The sequence below is a fragment of the Rhinopithecus roxellana genome, chromosome 5, assembly GCF_007565055.1.
Source record: "Rhinopithecus roxellana isolate Shanxi Qingling chromosome 5, ASM756505v1, whole genome shotgun sequence".
In the NCBI taxonomy this organism is placed as follows: domain Eukaryota; kingdom Metazoa; phylum Chordata; class Mammalia; order Primates; family Cercopithecidae; genus Rhinopithecus; species Rhinopithecus roxellana.
In genome coordinates, this window is record NC_044553.1 from 74,243,441 (window position 1) to 74,267,333 (window position 23,893).

Here is a 23,893-nt window from a genome sequence, read left to right on the forward strand (position 1 = left end):
ACTCACTGCAACCACTGCCTCCTGGGTTCCGAGTAGCTGGAATTATAGGCATGCACCACCATGCTCAGCTAATTTTGTATTTTTAGTAGAGATGGGGTTTCTCCATGTTGGTCAGGCTGGTCTCGAACTCCCAACCTCAGGCTATCCACCCGCCTTGGCATCCCAAAGTGCTGGGATTACAGGCATGAGCCACTGCGCCCAGCCGCTTTCCAGTTTTATGTCCACATAATGGTTACTGTTCAGATCTGAGGGTGTATTGTTTTGTATTGTTTGAAGGAAAGTTAGAGAGCATCTAAGGAGCCAGGAATGTACTGTCTCCAATTCTTGATTCTGCTAACGAATGGTAATTACTCTTTCATGCCGCTCATTTTTATCATTTTATCTCTGAAATAAAATAACACCTATGAGAAAGATATAAGGGCCTGGAGAAGGAAAGGGATAGAGTGAAGATCCCTTTGAGACGTGTCACTGAGCATTATTAGCTTTGTGGGTTTGTTTACCTTTTTCTCTGTCAGAGTCTCTCTACCCACTTTTTTTTCCCTTGTGTATTGCCGTTTCTGAGCAAGATTGAGAGTTGACAACTGTTACTTTTTAATTCTTTGTTCCTAAAGACCAAGGGTGGAATTTTTAGTTCATTTCCCCCATTATCCTTAAACAGTGAGATTGTATTATAATAAAACGTTTTTGGATATTTTTAGAAAGGTGTTCCTTTGTTATCTTTTTCCCCACGCTAACAGCTTCGCATGGGATTTGACTGTGATCCTTTGTTGTTGCTCGTCTTCATGCAAAGTCAGTTTTCCCAACTTTTAGAAAGGAGACACCTGTTAAGGACGGCTTTTCAGGCGTCAGGACTCTGGAGTCCCGGAAGTCTTCTGTTGTCTTGAAGTGTTTAAAAAGATGGTCCCTGCTTCTCAAATCCAGCACCCCTCACCCCCTCTACCTGACCCTTCCTTTCCCTTTATCTTTTATTATTCCTCTTCTGCTCAATTTGAATTCTGCCCCCAGGAGTTTCTCTTCAGAGTGGAGTTTTGTCTGGCAAAAGAGCTTTGGCCCGTTAGTTTTGAGAGGTCAAGAGGCCACATTCTCAGCTCCTTCAGCCTTAGCTGCAAATTCCTTGAACTCACCAGCTGTTGGAGTAGACCCGACATACTTAGCGGCTGTTCCCAGATGGGCCCGCTGAACTTTCCAGTTGAGTGCCTGCTGTTTGTTTTGGGATGCCCAGGTCTGTCAGATGCTGCACTGATCCCTTCTGCTTCCTCTCACAGACACTGGTACCTACTTTGCAGGTCTTGTGACTGTTGGTGATTTGTACCTGCTCATATTTGGGACTTCATGGAAATACTTTGTCACCTAGGCTTTTGTGGCTGTTTCCTGTGGATTTTTTATTTTGCTATCCTAGCTGCTCTGTGTATTTTTTATCAGGGGAACTGGGAAAGCCATACTGCTGCTGCTGCCGCCATCCTCCCAGAATCTTCAAACGCATTCTTTTTTTCTTTTCTTTTCTTTTTTTTTTTTTTTGAGACGGAGTTTCGCTCTTGTTGCTTAAGCTGGAGTGCAATGGCACGATCTTGATTCACTATAATCTCTGCCTCCCGGGTTCAAGCAATTCTCCTGCCTCAGCCTCCCAAGTAGCTGGGATTTCAGGTGTGAACCACCAAGCCCGGCTACTTTTTCATACTTTTAGTAGAAACGGGGTTTCGCCATGTTGGCCAGGCTGGTCTCAAACTCCTGATCTCAGGTGATGTGCCTGTGTCGGCCTCCCAGAGTGCTGGGATTACAGGCGTGAGCCACCGTGCCCGGCTAAATGTGTTTTTCTTTTTTCAAAATTTCCCATTGTTGATTTCCCTGGGTTTTGTTTTGAACAGCTGTTACTCTTGGTTAGAAGCACGTTCTTTGCTAATACCAAGGCAGGGGATAATGAGAGTTCCCTCTGTCCCACCAGCAGGCGGAAGACAGCAGCCGTTCCTTCAGTAGGCTCATCTCAGGCCATGAGTCTCCATCTCGAGCAGGACTGTTTCTCGTTCCGGGGTCCTTGTACATACGGTTCCCTCAGCCGATGATGTCATCCTCCTGCTTCCCACTGGCTCACAAGCCTGGTCCTGAAGATGTCCCCCATCCCCCCTTCTCCCCCTTTGGTAGTGCTTTTTCTGTGCTTCGGTAACATCTTGTGAATGTTTTATAGTAGCTGATATCACACTATATATGTTTACTTCTGCATGTTTCCCACAGCACTGTGAGTTCTTGAGGCTGGGGACCTTGGCTTATTGGTCTTTGTGTTCCCAATGCCTGATCCAGTGCTGGGACTCAGCAACTACTCAGGAAACACTGTTCAATGAATGTCGGCAAGTTAGTGGTGCAAGGAGCAAAAGTAGCTCTCTGTGGACACGTTGCAGGACAGACAAATGTAAAAATAAGTGCCACTTAGAGTCGTACTTAAAGAAATGAGTTTGTCCTGGGAAGGAACTATACTATTTTTATTTTCATTTTATTTAACAAATTTGGCCAGGCACAGTGGCTCACACTTGTAATCCTAGCACTTGGGGAGGTCAAGGCAGATGGATCACTTGAGGTCGGGAGTTTGAGACCAGCCTGGCCAACATGGCAAAACCCCACCTCTACCAAAAATACAAATATTAGCTGGGCATGGTGGTGGGCGCCTGTAATCCCAGCTACTCAGGAGGCTGAGACATAAGAATCGCTTGAACTCAGGAGGCGGAGGTTGCAGTCAGCTGAGATTGTGCCATTGCACTCTAGCCAGGGCAACAGAGTGAGACTCTGTCTCGAAAAAAAAAAAAAGAAAAAAAAAAAAAAAACAAACTTGTGGTAGAGAGGAGGAGACACTGGTCAAGTCCTTAGTATGCTACATTTATTTCGATTATAACCATTTAATTATAACCATTAAAAAGGTGGTGGGGAATTTAGGAAATTTAAAACAGACTATGACAATGATTAAGAAATTGAAAATTTGTGCTTATAAAGGAAAAACCAATGGTTAACTCAGGTGAAAAGTAAACATAACCCCAGAACCTAGCCGTAGGACAGACTAGTGCACTGTGATTTCTGCATGTGCTTGCTTGAGGGCAGAGGCTTGACCTCTCTAGGTTCCTTCTAGTTCAGTAATGCTTTACTTGTTAATTAAGTTCTCTTCCTCTGGTGACTTGAGGGTTTGGAAAGTATCTTCAAGTGGGCCAGAAGACAGCTATTTAATGGTCTGATTTTTCTGGAAAGTGATATGTGATGACGTTAAAACCTGAGTAACTAAGGAAACCAAACTTGCGCTGGTAGATACGAGAGTTGAAAATTTAACTGAGACAGAGACAAAAGAAAATCTGGCCATTTGCAGCATTAAGCATATGCAGTGAAATCCCAGCAAAAATGGAACAGAGAGGCAGATGTACCTGAAGCATCCCTTTCCCCTTTCAGAAAAACAATAAATAGTCAGTGTCAATGGTTGAGGTGAATACATTTTGCACACTAAGGTCACCCAGAAATACTCAGGGTCTTTATGTAAAGACATTTTTTATAAAGATGACCTTTAATCATATGATTTAACGAAGGACATTTTTTACCGATAGGCCTTCTAGTTGTGTCACTACTTATTGTGTGTGTCTGTGGATTAAATAGATTGGCAAAGCAAAAAGGTATCTTTTCTCTAAGATCATAACCACGCCAAGAAGCACATTGTCTTTGTATAGGACCATTGAATGCCTTCTTTACTAGAAAAGTTGTTGATGGTAATCTAGCTCATAGACTTTACCTGGGAGTTGGGACTTGCAAAATGACTTAATTTGGTAGTTTCCAAACCTTGTTAAAAAGCTGAAAAAGTCCCACATTCTTATAAGAAGCTCATTTTTTAAAGCAGATAAAATGAAACGGATTCTATTGCCATTTCTCCCCTCCTTTCTTAGGTCTTCCCTAAAAGGACCTCCCCAAAGTGTAGTTTAAAATCACTAATTAGTCCAATAAAAGTTACTCCAGTCTAATTTCCCAAATTATCCTTAAGTCACTGAAGCATAGAACTCGCAAGGTCTTGATTTTAAGAAATCCCATAGTCTGTCCCTGGTGTGGGCTGCCTGCAGATGCTAATTACCTTCCTGTGCCTTCCAGTTTTAGCCAACTTTGAAGCAACATGACACACGTGAGAAAGATATAAGGACTTGGGGAAAGAGAGAGATGGAATGAGAGGCCTGTGAGAGGAGTCATTGAACAGCTGCACTGAGGGTTGAGTTTCCATTTTCTTGGTCCTGGGATGCCTCTCCTCCCTTCCTCTCTGCTTTTTCCTTATACTGACCACAAGGAAGGGCAGCTCTATATACTTCTCTTGCTAGAGAAACAGTTGAATTTGACTATCATGTGTATCATTTTATTCCCATTCTTAATGGCCACAGTGTTTTGGAACCCAAATATTTATTATTAGGTACATTGTTCTGGGATCAAGAAATTCACATATATGCCATATACTGCATTTATTCATTTTTTCAAATATGATGTGTATCTTATTTAATGTACAATGTATATTTTATTTAATACGCAAAGACAAATGGAAACGTCCTTTTTTTGTATATTCATATCCTTTTTAATTCAGTCTTTTATTGAAATTTCACTTCTTGAAAGAATTATTTTTGCTAGCGTCGTTCCCCCTGCCTTTTTTTCCTTTTTCATATAGGGCTAGTAAACAAAGTTTTTTTGAGACAGAGTCTTGCTCTGTCACCCAGGCTGGAGTGCAGTGGCATGATCATAGCTCACTGCAGCCTTGAGCTCTTGGGCTCAAGTAATCCTCCTGCTTAGGCCTCCTGAAGTGTGGGGATTATAGGGATGAGCCACAATGCCCGGCCCTAGCACACTTTTCAAATATCGAAAACTGTCATTGACTTCTTTAATTATGATGGTTTGTGAATTTTTCTATTGTTAAAAAGATAATGTTTTTTAATAGTGAAAAAAGCAGTGTTAAGTTATTGCCTATGGTCCAAATGATTATATAAGATAAAGATGACCTTAATAGGGTTACAAATATAAAAGCTGGCAATTAACTATTAGTCAGTGATATATTTTAAAGCTCAATAACATTAAACATTTTGAAATAGGCTGAATTAATATTATTTTTCAATTACACACATTGTAAAATTTTAATTGATCATATTTGACATTATTGATCACTGCGATTAGTTTTTGGTGACTTTTTGTTGGAGGGTTTCCTTAAATGTGTTCTTTCTCATTTCTTTCTATTCTATATATATCTTTCTATTCTATGATATAATTTACCTTTTGTGAGGAACATAGGAGGTGGGTGAAAAATGTGTGAATGTTTTTGAACTCCTTATTAGCTTCAAAACAGGAAAGCCTTTTCTATACCTTTTTGCTCCAGAAGAAAGTAGAACCAGGGACCTGCAAAAACTAGGTTCTTATACGTAAAAGGCTTTGAATAAGCTCTGTTGTCTGGTTGTTATATGTTGTTAGTATTAATAACTTCTGAAATTTTACTGGCTTATCTGAAGGCTCTTGGTGATAGAGATAATCTTTAAATATTCTCTTGGCAACCTCTTCTATTTATGTATTTATTTTTGGTAAGAAAAGGTAGGAGGATATTTAATCAATAAGGTTGCCCAAATACACTGTTCATAGGTGGGCCAGTTAAATTAAGCAGATTATAAATTAATGTAAATTACTGTTTCTTTATTGTAAGTTAAATAGGATGGCAGCTTCAGTAAGTAAATCTTTTTATTACTTCGGTTAAGCATATGGTTCCTTTTGTGTAGTTGGTCTAATCCATTGTTAAAGGTAGGGTCGTGAAGTTTCTAACTATTATTGTTAAACTTTCTATTCTCCCTTCAATTCTGTCAGTTTTTGCTTCATACATTGTGGCGCTTTGTTCCTAGGAGCATATGTTTCTATGTTCATAATTGTTATGTTTCTTTTTTTTCTTTTAAGAGATAGGATTTCACTCCATTGCCCAGGCTGGAGTACAGTGGCATGATCATAGCTCACTGTAACTTCGAACTCTTGGGCTCAAGTGCTGGGACTACAGGTTCATGCCACCATGCCCAGCTAATTTTTATTTATTATTTATTTATTTATTTATTTATTTATTTATTTATTTTATTTTATTTTTGAGGCAGAGTCTCGCTGTGTCGCCCAGGCTGGAGTGCAGTGGCGCGATCTCGGCTCACTGCAAGCTCCGCCTCCAGGGTTCACGCCATTCTCCCGCCTAAGCCTCCGAGTAGCTGGGACTACAGGCACCCGCCACCACGCCCGGCTAGTTTTTTGTATTTTTAGTAGAGACGGGGTTTCACCATGTTGGCCAGGATGGTCTCGATCTCCTGACCTCGTGATCCACCCGCCTCGGCCTCCCAAAGTGCTGGGATTACAGGCTTGAGCCACCGCGCCCGGCTAATTTTTTATTTTTATTTTTGTAGCAATGCTTTCTATGTTGCCCAGGGTGATCTCAAACTCTCTGGCCTCAAGTGATCCTCCCTACCTCGGCCTCCCAAAGCATTGGGATTACAGGCATGAACCACTGTACCCAGCCCAATTGTTATATCTTTTTAATTGACCTTTTTATTATTATGTAACAGCCTTCTTGGTCTTTATAATGATTTTTGTTTTAAAGTCTATTTTGTCTGATATTTATGTAGTCACGCTAGCTCTTTACTGTTTGCATAGAATTTTTTTTATCCTTTTTCTTTCTTTTACTGCTACTTGTACCTTTGAATTCTAAAGTGAATCCCCTGTAGACAGCTATAGTTGGATATTAGTTTTTAAAAAAATCTATATGTTATAGGCCCAGCAATACAGTTATACACATGTTGTTTTATACAATTGCTTTTAAAATCAGTAAAGGGAAGAGAGGAGAAGAAATAGGCATTTATGTGATATTTTATAGTTACATAATTACGGGTGCTCTTTGTTTCATGTGGATTTGAATTGCTGTTTTGGACCACTTGTTTTAGCTTGAAGAACTTTATGTTAGTGTATCTTGTAAGGTGGGCCTGTTATCACAAATTTTCTTACTTTTTGTTTATCTGGGAATGTCTTTTTCTCATCCTCATTTTTGAGAGATAACTTTTCTATATGTAGGATTCTTGGCTGACAGTTTTTTTCCTAGGAACACTTTGAATATGTTATATTATTGCCTTCTGGCTTCCGTTGATTCTGATGAGAAATTAGCCGTTAATTTTCTCTGGGTTGCCTTGTGATGAGTTGTTTTTTCTTTTATCTTGATTTTCAGTATTTTCTCTGTGAGTGTGTGTGTGTGTGTTTTAATTTTATTTTTAACGGAGTGGGTCTGCAGAATCCTTGTTTTGGGCTTTTAGCATTTAAATTATGTATCCGTGATTCTCTTTGCTTATATACTAGAAGTTCGTTGAGCTTCTTGGATGTATAAAGGTTTTTCATTGGCTAGGTGCAGTGGCTCTTACCTGTAATCCCAGCACTTTGGGAGGCCGAGGTGGGCAGATCACGAGGTCAGGAGATCGAGACCATCCTGGCTAACACGGTGAAACCCTGTCTCTACTAAAAATACAAAAAATTATCCGGGCGTGGTGGCATACGCCTGTGGTCACAGCCACTTGGGAGGCTGAGGCCGGAGAATCATTTCAACCCGGGAGGCGGAGGTTGCAGTGAGCTGAGATTGCATCACTGCACTCCAGCCTGGGTGACAGAGCAAGACTCTGTCTCTCAAAAAAAAAAAAAAAAAAAAAAAAAAAAAAGGTTTTTCATCAACTTTGGGAAGTTTTCAGGTATTATTTTTCTTCTTCTTCTTTTTCTTTTTAAGAGACAGGATCTTGCTCTGTCCCCCAGGCTTCAGTGCAGTGGCGCAATCATAGCTCACTGCAGCCTCAAACTCCCGGGTCAGCTGATCCTCTTACCTCAGCCTCCTGAGTAGCTGGGACAACAGATGTATACCACCATACCTGGCTAATTTTTATCTTTTTCGTGGAGATAGAGTCTTGCTATGTTGCCTAGGCTGGTCTCGAACTCCTGGCCTCAAGCAGTCCTTCTGCCTTGGCTTCCTAAAGTGCTGGGATTACAGAAGTGAGCCATGGTGCCAGGCCCACCCATTATTTTCGACTATTTTATTTTCCTGTGATAGATGATTTTTGTCTTCCAAAAATTTTGATGTGTTTAAATTCTAATCTGCAGGATCTGTGAGTGTGATCTTACTTGGAAATAGGTTCTTTGCAGAGGTAATCAAAGATAAAACAAGGTCTTACTGGATTAAGGTAGGCCGTAATCCAGTATAACTCATGTCCTTATAAGAATGGAGAAGATACGGCCGGGCGCGGTGGCTAAAGCCTGTAATCTCAGCACTTTGGGAGGCCGAGACGGGCGGATCACAAGGTCAGGAAATCGAGACCATCCTGGCTAACACTGTGAAACCCCGTCTCTACTGAAAAATACAAAAAACTAGCCGGGCGAGGTGGTGGGCGTCTGTAGTCCCAGCTACTCGGGAGGCTGAGGCAGGAGAATGGCGTAAACCTGGGAGGTGGAGCTTGCAGTGAGCTGAGATCTGGCCACTGCACTCCAGCCTGGGCGACAGAGCGAGACTCCGTCTCAAAAAAAAAAAAAAAAAAAAAAAAAAAATGGAGAAGATACACACCCATAGAGGAGAAGATGCCATGTGAAAACGGCAAAGGAAAGAATGCTAAGGATGCCAGCAACCACTAAGAAGCTGGAGAACATCATGGAACAGATTCTCCCTCAGAAGTTCCAGGAAGAGGCCGGGCGCGGTGGCTCAAGCCTGTAATCCCAGCACTTTGGGAGGCCGAGACGGGCGGATCACGAGGTCAGGAGATCGAGACCATCCTGGCTAACATGGTGAAACCCCGTCTCTACTAAAAAATACAAAAAACTAGCCGGGCGAGGTGGCGGGCGCCTGTAGTCCCAGCTACTTGGGAGGCTGAGGCAGGAGAATGGCGTAAACCCGGGAGGCGGAGCTTGCAGTGAGCTGAGATCCGGCCACTGCACTCCAGCCTGGGCGACAGAGCGAGACTCCGTCTCAAAAAAAAAAAAAAAAAAAAAAAAATGGAGAAGATACACACCCATAGAGGAGAAGATGCCATGTGAAAACGGCAAAGGAAAGAATGCTAAGGATGCCAGCAACCACTAAGAAGCTGGAGAACATCATGGAACAGATTCTCCCTCAGAAGTTCCAGGAAGAGCCAACCCTACCAATACCCAGATTTCAGACTTCTAGCCTCCAGAACTGAGAGAGAAAAACATTTCTGTGGTTTTAAGCCATCTAATTTGTGATACTTTGTTATGACAGCTGTAGGAAAGTAATACAGATCTTGGGACCAGGAAATGGGGTGCTGCTCTAACAAATACCTAAAAGTGTGGAAGTGGCTTTGGAATTGTGTCATGAGTAGAAGCTGGAAGAATTTTAAAGTGCATGATAGAAGCAGCCTGGGTTGTCCCGAAGATACTGTTGGTAGAAATATGGACATTAAAGGAGAATCCAGGTAGGTCTCAGATGGAAATGAGGAACATGTTACTGGACACTAGAAGAAAAGCATGCCTTGTTTGAAAGTGGCAGAGAATTTGGCTGAATTATGTTCTATGTACAGTTCTCATATGTATGTGTAAGGGGCCGTCGGCTCTCCTGTTTGGAGAATGACATAGAGTTATCATGACAATTCTTATTAGGAAGTTGATTCATTTTTTTTATTTCATGTTTTCATTTTCATTCTGCAGAGCAGGTGAAGTCAAAACAACCCTTGCCTATTGGAAAAGCTGCAAAACATTAAGCTACTCTTTCTAGTTGGGAATCTCAATTTGTTTTAAATGGATTTGTGTGTCTATGTGTGTCATTGGACAAGATAATAGCTCGGCAGTGGTTTGATTATATAATAGGTCTTCAGCTTATTAATCTAATTGGATTCCTGTTAATCTCTGAACAATGCAACCAGGGACCATTGTCCAGGTATGAAATACTACAGCAAAAACCACCAGACTGATTTTGTAACGATATTTATATGAAAATGATGCCTTTATCTTTACAGTTTTCACCTTGTTTTCTGATCAGTATTTTATTTGCTCTCTTCTTTTTCTCCATATTGAGGCTTTGCATATTTTTATTTTGTCTCAGATCTTTGCACAATGAACCTATAAAATCTCTAGTTTTTAAGATACATCTTTCAGTTACATCAAATGTCTTCTAAACTTTTTTATTATTATTCCTTCTTACTACTCTCTTGTGAATGAAGGCTAATGACAGCTCTGTTTGTCTCTGCATTTGGGTCCGGGTAATGAGATCCTTGTTCAGTAGTTCTTCTAATTTGGGGACTGGTGAGTCATTCATATGCACAAGGATCAGCCTATTATAAACATTTGGCAGGACCATTAATTTGGTCTAGGTCTCCCACTTGCCATTTCGGTGCTTGTTTCACTGCATTAATAGTTCCTTAGGTATTTCGGATCATAATCCTCTTTTAGATCAAGGTACTTATTTTGCCCAGGTTTACATTTTTGCCATGTGTTATAGCTATGTTCAGAGGTTTTATAGGTTTTATACTAACCGGAGAAGGCTTTCTCAACTCTGTTCACCCAATGGGCCAACAAAATAATATTGAATTTTCCCAGACAGAACCCTGCCGATGTTTTCAGGTCTAGTTCTGTCCTGCAGATTCTCATCAGTTACAAGGCTATTTTTTTTTTTATTTAATTTTTTTTTTTGAGATGGAGTCTCGCTCTGTCACCCAGGCTGGAGCGCAATGGCATGATCTCAGCTCACTGCAAGCTCTGCCTCCCAGGTTCATGCCATTCTCCTGCCTCAGCCTCCCGAGTAGCTGGTAGTACAGGCACCCACCACCACACCCAGCTAATTTTCTTGTAGTTTTGGTAGAGGCGGGGTTTCACTGTGTTAGCCAGGATGGTCTCGATCTACTGACCTCATGATCCGCCTGCCTCAGCCTCCCAAAGTGCTAGGATTACAGGCGTGAGCCACCGCGCCCGGCCAAGGCTATTTTCTGCAGAATGTTCCTGGTATTTGTTATTTACATAGCAGATTCTATTGTATATGTTTAATCTGCCAGCATCTTTTGGTTCTCAGAAACTTGCAGGAATGCTCTAGTTTTCAGGCAGTCTTTGCAGTCCCTAGATCATAATGTAGAATGCCATCTTTTTGTTTTGACAGGGAGGCTTTATGATGACCTTTGAGGGCTGAAAGTGATCTTGAAAGGCCAATTAGTCTATTATTTCATGAAAGTGTATGAAAGTTGATTCAGGTGAGGATTATTGACTAGTGTTAAATTTGTTAAGTGAATGGTTGGGGAACTAGAAATTTACAGTGGATCAAATAACACTGCACAAGCAATTTCCTATATGAAGGAGGGAAGACGTATCTGTACAGTGGGTGAGTGGATCAGACTTCATTATCCAAACTCTGTGGCCCATCTTAGTTATTATATATAGTGCTTATGTTTGTTCAGCCATCTTATGTGATGTAACAAAGGGTTCAAAGCACCATCTGTGATGTATTTTAGCCAAAAATATTTAGCTTGACTCCATTGAGCACTTAAATTTTTAAGATTAGTTTATAGATAATATTGGAGATAAAAAAAAAAACTATAAATAATACCATGAGGAAGCAGCCAGACCTGGCCTGGCCTTGTCAATAAGTCAGCGTCATAAAAATAGGGACTGTGCTAGATTCAAAGAAACTTAAGGAATAAACAATTAGATACAGTTCCTGGTCCTGGATTGGATACTGTCTTGGAAAAACCAGCTGTATAGGACATTTTTTGGGTTAGGGAAATTTGGAAATAGCCTGGGTGTTACATGAAATGAAATTTATTAAATGGAGAGATGAAGAATATTTTTTAAAAATCTGGTGACCAAAAAGAAGTATATATAAATATATACATAGAAAAAGATCTGGAGGTTTGTGTACTAAGGGGTTAGTGGTACTCTGTGGTTGACAGAATTTGGGGTTTTTATTTATTTTAGTTTTGCTTGTCTTTTCCTCCTAATTTTCTCCAATACATATGTCCTGTTTCTGTGTTAATAAAAGCTTGTTATTATTATTATTTTTTTTTTATTTTTTTTTGTATTTTTTTTTTAGTAGAGACGGGGTTTCACCGTGTTAGCCAGGATGGCCTCGATCTCGTGACCTCGTGATCCACCCGTCTCGGCCTCCCAAAGTGCTGGGATTACAGGCTTGAGCCACCGCGCCCGGCCCGAGCTTGTTATTTTTTTTAAGTCCACACTATTTTTTTTAAGTCCAACCCGTCCTATACAGATGAGTTGTTTTAATATATTTTACTCATTTTTTTCTTGATAAGGATTTTGTAATGTTTGGGACACAAGATTCTATGTGCATCTCTCTCTCTTTTAAAAATTTAATATTCTATTATGAAAAAATTTAAATACATGCAAAAGTAGATAGAATAATAATATGATTTTCCATGTACCCATCATCCAGCTTCAGCAATTACCAATTAAGTATAGTGTATTTCATGTCTATCCACCATTCCTCTCCACCCACTATTTTGGAGCAAATCTCACATGTCCTACCTTTTCATCCATAAAGAGTTCAGTGTTTATATCTAAAAGTTAACAACACTAAAAAAAATTACAATACCAGTATTATAACAAACAAACAATAAATTAGTGGTATTTCCTTAATGTAATCAAATATCCAGTCATTATTTACTTTTTCCCAGTTGTTTCATAGTCATTATTTCCTCTAGATTATTCAAATGAGTACAAATAAGTTCCCTACATTACAGCTGGTTATGCCTTAAGCTTATTTGGTTTATAGGTTTCTCCATCCTCTGCTACCATTTTTTTCTCCTGCAGTTTATTTTTTGAAGAAACTGGGCTCCTTATCTTCTAGAATTGTTCACATTGTGTATCTTTCTGCATGCTGTCTTAACCTTTCAGTGCCCAAGACTGGAAACTGTTCTCTAGAATGCATCTGAGCAGGGTTGCCATTTAAAGCTTATAGAAATCGATACAACATAGTCAGTTGTAATATAGGAAACTTTTGTATACCCAAGCACTTTCTATTGAATTAAGATTTTGTGCAATCTTTTTACTAGGAGCATTGTGTATGTGTGTGTGTGTCCACATGTATACAACTAATTGCTCATGCAGACACTACCTGAAAAATGACACAGGCAAGTTGGAGAAATTGAGCCTGGAGAGTGCTAAGAGGATACCTGAGAGGGCGCTCACAGAAGGCTATCAAGGGCAAAAGAAGTGGCCTTGACTTTGTCAGTAATTTGTCTCCTGTCAATATTTAAAAGTAGATTTGTGTCAATATATAACCTCAGAACATTCATTAATTCCCTATCTGGATGGTTCTGTTCATAACATGTATTTATTCCAAACAAGTTGTTAATAAGAAGTACTAAAACAAATTTAGATGTGCAATGGTTTTCATTATTCTAGAGTATGGAATCACATGTGTAAATGTGGTGCCACATAAATTCATACTCCATTTCACAAGTCATTGTCCCTCACTATATGTAATAGTGTTTTCCTACGAGTGTGTATTTAAGTTAAATAGTTTTAAATCATGTCATACTTTAATTGCTCTAAAAAGTTAAATCTTATAAACGTATTTATGGAATGCGTTTGTAAAATCCATAAATTGAAAGGGAGAGTTGATTTCCATCCTGAAGTCCTTTGAGTTTAAGATACTTACAGCCTTGATTATTTTAACTGGATGAAACTTAATTCCCTGTGGGATACACAGGGATAGGTTTTAGAGATCAGCTACACAAATGTTTAGGCAGCTGCTTGCTAAATTTCCTTTTCAACGATTACTAAAAAGTTCACCCTGAAAGAACACTCTGGTATAGTGTGATTCTGTTAATATTTAATATCTTCAGACAGCTTGGTGTATTGCTTTTTATTGATATGCCCATGTACTTTTTTGTTTTATTTTACAGGAAGTCTACTAAGGTCAGGATTTCCACTGCCTACTTATTGATTTGTCTCTAATGGTTGCAGGTTGAAGACGACAGCGATGCAGAGACCTATGGAGAAGAGAATGATGAACAGGGAAATTATTCTAAAAGAAAGATTGTCTCTAACTGGGATCGATATCAAGATATTGAAAAAGAGGTCAATAATGAAAGTGGAGAGTCCCAGAGGGGAACAGATTTCAGTGTCCTCCTCAGCTCTGCAGGTATGAATTCCAGTTGCATGCATACTGCTTAGTGCTCTAAAACTTGCACAGACATTGTATTTATATTTTTAAATTCCACTTTTATAACTAGCAATTTATCCTTTGTTCTTTGGATTTTAAATTCAAGTAAAGGATAGTGTTTCTAATGGCTTGTAAGGGAAAAAAATGATGTTAAGTGGAAGTAAGGGTTTCCATGTACTGATGTAGAATGACTAAAGTCTTTGCAATAGATAAAAGCCTTCCTATAAGTGGAAGAAGCTGAGCCATGCCGCTGTAAATTTGATAGTCTGAGAAAAATAAATGTTTTCTTTGATATTGGAGGAAACATTACTTATATTTATAGGAAGCATGATAAAGTTTCTAGAGTATACGTTCTCTTTTTTCTTCCTTTTTTTTAAGTAGCCGGGCATATGCATAGTAGTGGATATGCACTTATTGGAGCCAGATGCACTGAGCACCAAGTTTTTGATTGTGCTTTTGGATAGTTTTCTCTGTCAATACAGTGAAAACCCAGTCTGTCCGTGATCAGCTGTAATCTAAGATCTATTGCACCTTCAGTGATGTGATGCTGGAGAGCAGTAACAGGGAATAATGGGGGAGTGCTGGGTGTACGGATGGCTGCAGGGTCCCTACTAAGGTGTGGCATAAGGATTTTTTTTTTTTTTTTTTTTTTTTTTTTTTTTTTTTTTGAGACGGAGTCTGGTTCTGTCGCCCAGGCTGGAGTGCAGTGGCCGGATCTCAGCTCACTGCAAGCTCCGCCTCCCAGGTTCACGCCATTCTCCTGCCTCAGCCTCCCGAGTAGCTGGGACTACAGGCGCCCGCCACCTCGCCCGGCTAGTTTTTTGTATTTTTTAGTTGAGATGGGGTTTCACCGTGTTAGCCAGGATGGTCTCGATCTCCTGACCTCCTGATCCGCCCGTCTCGGCCTCCCAAAGTGCTGGGATTACAGGCTTGAGCCACTGCGCCCGGCCAAGAATTTAAAGAATAAGTGGAAGATAGATGAGTGATTTCCAGGTGTTGGGGATGGGAGGGTGGGAGGCGGATGTGGTTACAAAGGGGCAGCATGACAGATCCCTGGGATGCTGATACTGTTTAGTATCTTGACTGTGGTGGCAGATACAGGAACCTACACAGGTGAAAAAACTGTATAGAACTTAATATACACACATGTGCACAAACGAGTATGAATAAATTTGAATAAGATTGGCAGATTGTATCAGTTTCAGCGTCACTCTCCTGGTTGTGATACTATATTATGGCTTTGCAAAATGTTATTGGGGGAAACTGGGCAATGTGTACAAGAGATCTCTCCGTATTATTTCTTTACAACTATGTGTGAATCTGCAATTATCTTAATCAATAATTATTGCCAGGTTAAAAAGATAACAGAGGATGCAGATGTGAGAAGCAGAGAAGTAAAACAAAAATAATACTTTGGGACTGTTTTCAATTTTTTCTTCCGCATGACTTTGATGTTGCTGTTTAGTTCTACCTTTCTTCTTTATCTGCCTGTATTTTTGAATGCCTGCATGAGACTAAGAACAATAAAGTGATGCATTCTCTTCTAACTTAATAGAAGATGCTTTTCTGAGCAGGAAAGAAGTACATCGTAAAATTGTGAGTCGGAAGCACAGGATTCAGTTTGTCATTACCATAGATGATTCACATAGCATAACTTCTTTAGGTTTGTGGATTGTTCTCAACTCATTGACTGTTCAAGGACTAAATAATTTTTCCTGTCAAATGAGTGCTTCCCTCTTGGTACCTATATTTTGGCCAATTATGGGTTTATAAGCACTTTTCTTCAAGGTGGGAGAAGGGGAATGAAGGTAAAATATGAGCTGGTTAGTTTTAATTCTCATCAGCCGTTCTGCCAAAAGATCTGGGGGAGAAAATTGAAGTAATGCAATGGAATTAACTTGTGGACTAAAGTAGATTTAATTCAATCAGTGCGTAGTCAGTTATTAGTATCTGGCAAAAAGAGATACTTCATAAATGTTGGAAGGCAGTTAAAAATTCTAGTCCAGGCTGGGCGTGGTGGCTCATGTCTGTAATTCCAGTACTTTGGGAGGCTGAGGCAGGTGGATCGCCTGAGGTCAGAAGTTCGAGACCATCCTGGCCAACATAGTGAAACCCTCGTCTCTACTAAAAATACACAAAATTAGCTGGTGGTGGTGGCAGACGCCTGTAATTCCAGCGACTAGGGATGCTGAGGCAGGAGAATTGCTTCAACCGAGGAGGTGGAGGTTGTAGTGAGCCAAGATCGCACCACTGCACTCCAGCCTGGGCAACAAGAGCAAAACTCCATCTAAAAAAAATTTTTTTTTTTTGTCCAACCTAGCAGGCCTGTCCTCTGGTTTATGATTTTGGTTATTTATTTTAGCATTTTATTCATAATTGAAAACCTGGCATGGATTGAGTCTCCCATGTATTTTTCTTGTCGTGCCTTTGCTTACTGATTTCTTCTGAAGTAGCTTATTTATCTGTGATTGGTTTTTTTGGTGATTGCCAAAAAACCCTGTCTTTTGATATGTACTTACATTTCTTTCCCACTCTGTTGCTGATCTATAGGTTTCTTCTCATGATAGCATAAGACTGAGAAGAGCTTCCATGCTTTCTTCATACTCAGTGTTTTGGTGCTATGTTGGTTTACTTTCAGAGGTCAACTTCATTCTCTGATAATAAAAATTCTGCAGTATGTAGTGTTCTCTAGGTAAGCTGACCATACTCCTTGAAACGATTCTGCTTCCTAGTGTACTATCCTTGTTGGTATAAATAAATATACAACTGAGAAAAAATATTGCTGGTTCCTTAGGTGTGCAGTCATAAACTTTTCTAGATATTGCCAAATTGCTTTCCACAGTAAAGATGAGCTAGAGTTCCTAGTGTTCAGCATCTCTGCAAATGCATAGTACTGTTGGACTTTTAAATTGTGACCAGTTGACTGAATGGTATCTGGTGTAGTTAATTCAATAGATATTTAAGTACCCATTGTTTCAGCTATTGGCTTAGAGGCTGGGCATAGAGTGGTGAACAGAACAGATATAAACACTTGCCTCACAGAGTTGACTTTCTAGAGGGTAGAGATAAACAAGAAGAATATATAAAATGTTAAATGCTGTAATTGCTTAGAAGAGAAATAAAATGAGGAAGGGCTGTTACCAGTTTTAGAAGTAGCCTGGGGTCTTACTGAGAAGATAACATTTGAGCAAAGATCTGAGGAGAGTGAGGGAGCAAGTGAGGATATCTGTGGGAAAAGTGTCGCAGGTAAAGGGAATAGCAAGCTCAAAGGCTTTGAGATTAGGAGGACAGGGAATCGCAAGAAGGCCAGTGTGGCCGAAGCAAAGTGAGCAAGTATGTGATGGGGTCGGAAAGGCATTGTCCAGCCAGGTCGCATAGTATTGTAGGTCATTGTAAAGATGTTTTCTTTTGTTCTGAGTGAGATGAAAAACCAGTGGAGGGTTTGAAGAGAAGAGTGATATAATTTTACTCCTGTGTTAACAGGATCATTCTGCTGTGTTGGAAGGAACTGAAGACTGGCAAGAGGGGAGCAGGTAGACTAGTTAGGAAGCCACTGCTACTACTGATAGCAGATAGACTAGTTAGGAAGCCACTAATAATAATCCAGGTGGGCAGTGGTGGTGGTTGCTGGGTCCAGAGGAGAGCAGTGGAGGTGGTGAAAAGTGCCTGGGTTCTAGATCTATGTAGAGGGAAGAGCAGAGAACACTTGCAAATATTGGGTATGAGATAAAAAGATATGTAAGGATGACACTAGGTTTTTGGTCTGAACAGCCAGAAGAAGGGAGTTGCCCTTAACTGAGGTGTGTAAGTTATAGGAGGTACTCAGTGTTGCATGTATTAAAATTGAGATGTCACTTAGATACCTGCTGCAGTCAGAATTCCTTAAGAAATGGCTGGCACACTCAATATAATTGAACATTTTTTTTCTTTTTTTTTGAGACGGAGTCTCGCTCTGTTGCCCAGGCTAGAGTGCAGTGGCGCAATCTCGGCGCACTGCAAGCTCTGCCTCCCGGGTTTATGCCATTCTCCTGCCTCAGCCTCCCGAGTAGCTGGGACTACAGGCACCCGCCACCGCGCCTGACTTATTTTTGTATTTTTAGTAGAGACGGGGTTTCACCGTGTTAGCCAGGATGATCTCAATCTCCTGATCTCGTGATCCGCCCGTCTCAGCCTCCCAAAGTACTGGGATTACAGGCGCGAGCCACTGCGCCCGGCCAATTTAACATTTTGGCAAAGGAATCATTTACAAAGGTATGTGCAGAGTACAATGAAAGCACTGAGGTAGTGCTGAGTTGAGAGGGAAATAGCAGCAGAGATGGTACCACCCTAGTTACTGGAAATTTGAAGAGAGTCATAGAGAGTTGGCCTTGGGAGGAATCACCTTCAGTGAGGGGACTCAGCCAGTGAAGATGACCCCACACTGAGAGAGTCAGAGGAATAAACATTCTCTTCCTGTCTCTGCCAAGGCTTCCATAAGCCTAACCTACTGGAAGCCAGAAGACAAGGGAAGTTGTAGTCCATACTGGTCAAACTTCTAGGGCAGAACAGGATGGAGAAGGGTGGGGGATAAATCTGCATTGGCACATGGAAGAGACCCAGCACAACATCTAATAGGCGGCATGGAGCAGGCTGCTGGAAAGAGGAATGTGGGATTCAGGATCCAGGCCTGGGCTGGCAATAATACATTTGGGTGATGCCAGCCTATAGATGATATTTAAAGTCATGAGAATGTATGAGATGACCAGGGGAGTTATTACCTAGAGAAGTACTGATTCCCAGGGACCACAGTGTCTACAGTTTAGGGTAAAGAGAAGAAAACAGCAAAGGAGACTGAGCATGAGTGGTAGAAGAAAGAACCAGGAGAGTGTAGTGTCTTTAAGTGTTTTGAAGCAGGAGGAGAGATCTGTATCAAATGCAGTTGATGACAATGAAGAATTGACTGTTAAATTTAACAACAGGAAGGTTACTGGTGATCTTCATAAGTGCAATTTTGTTGGAGTGGTGGGATAAATTTTCTTACTTTAAAAAGAATGTGGGAGGAGACGTTTGAGACAGCAGGTATAAATGACTTAATTTTAAGGAGTTTTGTTATAAAGGAAAGGAGAATAATGGGCTGGTGGGAGAAGGGGGTCAACACTTTCTCATTTTTTCTTTTTTTGGCATTTCTTTTGTAGCGACAGGGTCTTGTTATGTTGCTTAGGCTGGTCTCGAACTCCTGGGCTCAAACAATCCTGCCTTGGCCTCCCAAAGTCCTGGGATTACAGATGTCAGCCACTGTGCTTGGCCAGTTAAGACATTTTTTAAAGGTGGGAGAAATAACTACATGTTTACTTGATGATAGATCCAGAAAAGAGGACGAAAATAATATGGGGAGGGGTGAGTATTCCTGGATCTCTGTTCTTTAGTAGATTATGAGCTTGATAGGATCTATTGTGTAGGTGGAGGGATGGTCCATTGCTGGGGCTTCGGCAGTTTTCCAACTGTAATTGGAGAAAAGGCAGAATATATGGGCATAGATATGTGTAGATGGGTAGATGTCATGGGGGCTTGAGGAAGCGGTCTAAGAAAACCATGGATAAGTGTTGTGGAGGAGGTACTGGAAGTAGAAGGTGAGAAATAGTTGTTGAGGAAGTGGGAAAGTATAGTTTCCTATTTTCCAAATAGGAAAATGCAGTATAGATGTTGGGTGACAATAGGGGCCCACATGAAGTTGGTATTCATAAATTTTAGGTGAGAACAGGTATACTTTTCCTTGACTCATATTGTGCTGTATGGGTGCAGGCCCAGAAAGACCGGACGGAAGGGTAGGACTTAATCATGATTATAGTTTAGCAGAGCAAATGCAATGAAATGAGAGAAGGAAAAGGAGATGATTATTAGAATGATTGACACGAATTTAAGTGGGATAAGGAAATAAGTGAAGATATGGGGGAAGATGAGGGGCAGTAAAAAGATCGTGGGATCACAGGACTACAGATTCTTCTGGGCAGAAGGATTATTGACCTTCTTGAGAAAGTGTGAGTTGGAGAGGTGGGAAGTGGTGGCTGTAGATTAGAATGTTTCACGTTGAGATTTGGTGGGGCAGGGGGTTGCAGATGATGGTAACGATAGAGTCTTATATAAAAATATGGGCGTGCCTGGCTGTGAGATGGTATGGAGACCTCATCCTTGGAGGTTTTAGTTTACATTTCCTTAGTTGTTGCTGACATTGAACATCTTTGCATTTGTGGTGCTTGCTTTCTTTGTGAACTGCTTGCTCACATTCTTTGACCATTTGGCTATTTTGTTTCTTATTGATTTGTGGGTTAAAAAAGATGTAGTCTTGACACTTATCTTTTGATATTTGTGTTGGCAGGTGTCTCCTGATACAAGATTCACTTCTATAGTGGTGCCCTTCAGTGCATTGTTTTAAATTTTAGTTGAATTTATCAATTTTCTATCCTACTGTTCATGCTGTTTTATGCCTTGAGAAATCCATCTTTCCCCCAAGGTTAAAGATGTTCTCCTATATTTTCTTCTAAAAGTTCTAATTTAGCTTTTTTTTCCTGAAGAGTGTTACATTTTATTGTTTGCTACATTCTCGTACCATGGTTTTCAGCTCCATCGGGTAATTTAAGGTCTTCTCTATGCTGTTTATTTTAGTTAGCCATTCGTCTAATCTTTTTTCAAGCTTTTTAGCTTCCTTGTGATGGGTTAGAACATCCTCCTTTAGCTCAGAGAAGTTTCTTATTACCAGCCTTCCGAAGCCTACTTCTGTCAGCTCGTCAAAGTCGTTCTCTGTCCAGCTTTGTTCCGTTGCTGGCAAGGAGCTGCGATCCTTTGAAGAAGAAGGGGCGCTCTGGTTCTTAGAATTTTCAGCTTTTCTGCTCTGGTTTCTCCCCATCTTTGTGGTTTTATCTACCTTTGGTCTTTGATGTTGGTGACCTACAGATGGGGTTTTGGTGTGGATGTCCTTTTTGTTAATGTTGATACTGGTCCTTTCTGTTTGTTAGTTTTCCTTCTAAGAGGTCCCTCAGCTGCTCAGCTGCAGGTCTGTTGGAGTTTGCTGGAGGTCCACTCCAGACCATGTTTGCCTGGGTTATCACCAGCAGAGGCTGCAGAACAGCAAATATTGCAGAACAGCAAATATTGCTGCCTGATTCTTCCTCTGGAAGCTTTATCTCAGAGGGGTACCCACCTGTATGAGGTGTCTGTCGGCCCCCACTGGGAGGCATCTCACAGTCAGGCTACACGGGGGTCAGGGACCCACTTGAGGAGTCAGTCTATCCATTCTCAGAGCTCAAACACCGTGCTTGGAGAACCACACCTCTCTTCAGAGCTGTCAGACAGGGACATTTAAGTCTGCAGAAGTTTCTGCTGCTGTTTGTTCAGCTATACCCTGCCCCCAGGGGTGGGGTCTACAGAGGCAGCAAGCCTTTCAGAGCTGTGGTGGCTTCCGCCCAATATGAACTCCTCCAGCCACCATGTTTACCTACTCAAGCCTCAGCAATGGCGGACGCCCCTCCCCCTGCCAGGCTGCTGTCTCGCAGGTCTGTCTCAGACTGCTGTGCTGGCAGTAAGTAACGCTCCGTGGGTGTGGGACCTACCAAGTCAGGCGCAGGATATAATCTCCTGGTGTGCCGTTTGCTAAGACTGTTGGAAAAGTGCAGTATTTGGTTGGGAGTGTCCCGATTTTCCAGGTATAGTCTGCCACGGCTTCCCTTGGCTAGGAAAGGGAAATCCCCTGACCCCTTGCACTTCTGGGGGTGAGGTGATGTCCCCACCTGCTTCAGCTCACCCTCTGTGGGCTGCATCCACTGTCCAAGCAGTCCCAATGAGATGAACCAGGTATCTCAGTTGGAAATGCAGAAATCACCATCTTTTGTGTCAGTCATGCTAGGAGCTGCAGCAGCATTTTAAAAACTTAAATGATATAATGACCTGCAATTTGGAGTGGTCTGAAGCATCTGATTCATTTAATCATTTCAGTAACTTCAAAAAATGTCTTGAGATGGTGAGATTCTTCACACGCTCTGCACAGTTCACAGACGGGGAATCTTCTACTCCCTGGAGAGACCGGGGTCAGCGATGGGACTGAGCAGGAGCTGGGTCACAAAATGGTTTGCTACATTCTTTTGCAACCATTTTAGATTGCTGGAGTGAGGTAGCATAATTACCATGTACTTCAGTCTTCTAAACAGTATATACCCTTTTGGTTTCCATTTTCTATGTTTCTTTATGAGTATATAATTTCTCTATTATGCACCAAAGTAGTGAAATTAGGAGCAATTTATCAACCTTGAAAATTTTGATTTTTGATATTGAACATTGAAGTTTGGCCTGTGATGTGATAGTTTTCTTTTGACAGTGTGGTTTAGTGTAAGGAATACAGGCCACCAACTCAAAGAAATGTGGATTTGAATCTACTTCTGTCATGACTCTGTCTACCCTTGGGCAATACTGTTTTTGCACATAGGAAGAGCAAGAATAGAAGTAACAGTGCTTGATTTAATGATGCCAGCATCTTATCTTAAATTTACCACGGATTTTAGTTCTGCTTAATATGTAAACATGGTACCTACTTTTAGTATTTATTGAATTTTTTTGCTAATAGAACCTTAGTTATCTGTATTCCGTGAAGTCAAAGTCTAATTTCTTTGTTCCTTGAATGCTAGACATAAATAGCATTGGTTGTCAACAGAATTTATTTGTATTTTTCTGAGAAATTAAAAGTTCTTGGGTATAATATCATTGATTGTTGAGTCATTTATTGAGTGTGGTTCTGAGTCTCAAAGAATTTAAAAGTCAGTGGTCTTAGGTCAAGTAATAAAAATAAGTCTTTCCCCCCTTTCCCTTACTTGTACTTGTTCCCATCTATCATTGTTCATCTGTTTTTCTCTTCTATCTCAGTGTTTGTTTGCCACGTGCCCTGAAGGATGGCCACTTTCATCACAGTGAGATGTAATCCAGATTTGGTTTCTCAGACAAAGGCTCTATGCTTTGCTTGCTTGCTTTCTCTTTCTTTCTATCTTTCTTTCTCTTTCTTTCTTTCTTTCTTTCTTTCTTTCTTTCTTTCTTTCTTTCTTTCTTTCTTTCTTATCTTTTCTAACAAAAATAATTTCAACTTTTATTCTGGATTCAGGGAGTACATGTTCAGGTTTGTTATGTGGGTATATTGCAGGATGCTGATGCAGAGGTTTGGGATACAATGGATCCTGTCACCCAGGTACTGAGCATAGTACTTAATAGTTTTTCAACCCTTGCCCACTCTCTCTCCCCTCTCTAGGAGTTCTCAATGTTCATTGTTGCCATCTTTATGTCCATAGTACCCAGTGTTTCGCTTCCACTTGTAAGTGAGCAGGTGCAGTCTTTGGTGTTCTGTGCTGGTGTTAGTTTGCTTAGGCTAATGGCCTCCGGCTGCACCCATGTTGCTGCAAAGGATATGATTATCGCCACATCGTGTTCCGAGATGTGTAGGTGGCACATTTTCTGTATCCAGCGCACTACTGGTGAGCACTGAGGTTGATTCCATGTCTTTGCTATTGTGAAAAGCGCTGCAACGAACATACAATTGCATATGTCTTCTTGGTAGAAAGATTTCTTTTCTTTTGGATATATACCCAGTAATGGGATTGCTAAGTCGAATGGTAATTCTGTTTTCAGTTCTTTGAGAAACCTCCAAACAGCCTTCTACAGTGGCTGAACTAATTTCCATTCCTAACAACAGTATGTAAGCATTCCCTTTTCTCCACAGCCTCATCA

The 23,893-nt window shown here is 40.8% G+C and overlaps 2 protein-coding genes across 3 annotated transcripts in view; one reads left to right on the forward strand and one right to left on the reverse strand.

Moving 5' to 3' along the window:
- CHRM5 (cholinergic receptor muscarinic 5) overlaps nt 1–23,893 on the reverse strand; it is a 101,308-nt gene that overhangs the window by 51,754 nt on the left and 25,661 nt on the right. The window lies entirely within an intron of this gene.
- Nucleotides 1–23,893, forward strand: part of AVEN (apoptosis and caspase activation inhibitor) — a 186,344-nt gene that overhangs the window by 23,170 nt on the left and 139,281 nt on the right. Inside the window, exon 2 of the mRNA XM_030930998.1 lies at nt 13,954–14,131. Within this exon, the coding sequence (XP_030786858.1) occupies nt 13,954–14,131 (178 nt within the window). The remainder of the gene's footprint in view (nt 1–13,953; nt 14,132–23,893) is intronic.